This window comes from Silurus meridionalis, chromosome 15 (genome assembly GCF_014805685.1).
Source record: "Silurus meridionalis isolate SWU-2019-XX chromosome 15, ASM1480568v1, whole genome shotgun sequence".
NCBI lineage: Eukaryota > Metazoa > Chordata > Actinopteri > Siluriformes > Siluridae > Silurus > Silurus meridionalis.
In genome coordinates this window covers 23,933,416-23,935,915 of record NC_060898.1, presented here as the reverse complement: position 1 = coordinate 23,935,915, position 2,500 = coordinate 23,933,416, and the positions used below count along the sequence as shown (strand labels likewise).

At 40.2% G+C, this 2,500-nt stretch overlaps 1 protein-coding gene across 3 annotated transcripts in view; it reads right to left on the bottom strand.

The window, feature by feature from the left end:
- The window catches only part of yipf5 (Yip1 domain family, member 5), a 6,375-nt gene that overhangs the window by 3,341 nt on the left and 534 nt on the right, over positions 1-2,500 (bottom strand). For 2 of the 3 annotated variants that reach the window (XM_046868567.1, XM_046868568.1), the window contains exons 2-3: positions 1,618-1,736; positions 1-144 (exon numbers count right to left, since the gene is read on the bottom strand). The exon at positions 1-144 is cut by the window's left edge and continues 29 nt beyond it. In XM_046868567.1, the coding sequence (XP_046724523.1) occupies positions 1-144; positions 1,618-1,727 (254 nt within the window). In that variant the 5' untranslated portion in view covers positions 1,728-1,736. The remainder of the gene's footprint in view (positions 145-1,617; positions 1,737-2,500) is intronic. The other variant, XM_046868569.1, reaches the window with a different exon arrangement.

Here is a 2,500-nt window from a genome sequence, read left to right as displayed (position 1 = left end):
CTGCTGCTGTACATGGCCTGTGAGGAGGCAGGTGTGAACGCAGGTGTGGGCTGATAGATCTGTCCTGTGTAAGGCTGCTGAGGCTGCATCAGCGGTGCTGCGCTGTAACCCATAGGCTGTGAATAATCGTACTGACCGTACTGCCTTGGAACACACACACACACACACACACACACACACACACACACACACACACACACACACACAGACACAGACACACACACTGCTTTCCAGCACTGATTCTAAACACACCATGATTAACTTTTTTTTAAACATATACATCAAATAAAATGTTCTTTGATGGTTTATCACATCAGTTTGTCTTTCATTTTTTCATGGTAGTCATATGATCAGAATTTAAAACGATATTAAGTATTTGATACGTATTTTTGTTATTTTCCTCAATGATTTGTTATTATTTTTATTTGGAGTATTTATACACACACTGATTATTTTAGTAATCGAAAATTCTACCGATTATTCCAACCATTCATTTTTTTCTTCTCGTAATTCAGACTTTTTCTCTCTCGCAATTTCTCGTAAACGTCCGACATTGCTGGTGTATCCACCGGTAAGCATGTTGTGGGGCTGAGGTTTGAAGCTGTTGGCGTATGAACGAGTTCTCTCCAGGGATCAGAGGATTCGTTTGATACCATTCGATTCTACTGATTGAAGCCGATTTCATTTTCAATGTGTAAAAACTTTTGGCACTACAGAGGGGAGACGCCGCCTCATTGCTTAAAAAAAATTAAGAAGAAAAAACCTGTCAGAAATAAAGTTGGATGTAGAGATGTTCGTTGGGAGTGACGACGATGGACAGGATTAGAAATGAGTTTATTAGAGGGACAGTGCATGTAGGACGCTTTGGAGACAAGGTGAGGGAGGTGAGATTGAGATGGTTTGGACATGTGCAGAGGAGGGACATGGGGTATATCAGTAGGAGAACACTGAGGATGGAGACACCAGGAAGGAGGAAAAGAGGAAGACCAAGGAGGAGGTTTATGGATGTGGTGAGTGAAGACATGCAGGTAGTTGGTGTGAAAGAGGCAGATGTAGAGGACAGGGGGGGATGGAGACGGATGATCCGCTGTGGAGACTCCTAATGGGAGAAGATGAAAGAAGAAGTGGGAATTGCAAGAAAAATGTGAGAAAATTGGGAATTCTTTCTTCTTCTTCTTTTGTTTTGGGTCTACTGGAAAGGGGCTTTTCCATATGAATCTTCTCCTCCCCCTCACGGTTTTCTATCCATTTCTCCATTTTTTAATTTTGAGGCGTCTTCAGTATTCACCTGTCCACAGCGCTCCAGAGTTTAGCAGGTGGTGCGACAGTATAATGGTCCGTGGGGAAACACAGTGCTTCATGTGAAGGTAAATGGACTAAACAAAGCTTTGAGGCAAAATACATTTTTTGTATTGGATTTACTCGAGGAATCGTTTGAGCCCTAAACTGTTATAAACACCGTTTTCTTCAATCAGAGACCACCGTGTTCAACATCTACAGCCTGAAGATCCATAAAGCTACTGAATTACTTTAAGTTACTTTACCGAGGTACAAATAAAACTGAATGGAACTGAAAATCTTTTTGGGTATTAATAATAAAGACAGATGGAGTTTTACTTGCTGTACGGATCATCTGCGTTGCTGTAGGTGTATCCGCCCTGGTTCTGCTCATCTACACTGTACGGAGACTGGAAGAAGTCTGTGTTAAAGCTCTCAAAACCAGACATGGTGACGGCCTGGTTAAAGGAGAACACACACACACACACACACACACACACACACACACACACACACACACACACACAAACAAACGCGCACACACACACACACACACAGTGTGGAATCAGATATATTGGTGTCTAGTTATTAGATCAAAGCTTTCATTTTTAGATTAGAGCTCTAGCTATTAGATCAGACTCGTAGTCATTAGATCAGATCTGTGGTTATTAAATCAGATCTCTATTATTACATCAGACCCGCAGTTATTAGATCAGACCCATAGTTACTAGATAAGACATTAAGTTATAAGATAAGAGCTCTATTAATACATCAGACCGATAGTAATTACATCAGACCCACAGATATTAGATCAGACAAGTAATTATTACATCAGACCCACAGATAATAGATCAGATCTGTAATTATTACATCAGAGCCACAGCTATTAGATCAGACCTGTACTTATTACATCAGACCCACAGATATTAGATCAGATCTGTAATTATTACATCAGATACACAGATAATAGATCAGACCTGTAGTTATTACATCAGACACACAGATATTAGATCAGAGCCACAGCAATAAGATCCGACTTATAATTATTACATCAGACCCACAGCTATTAGATCAGACCTGTACTTATGACATCAGACTCCCAGCTATAAGATCATACCTGTAATTATTACATCAGATGCACAGATAAAAGATCAGATCTGTAGTTATTACATCAGACACACAGATATTAGATCAGACCTGTAATTATTAGACCAGACCTGTA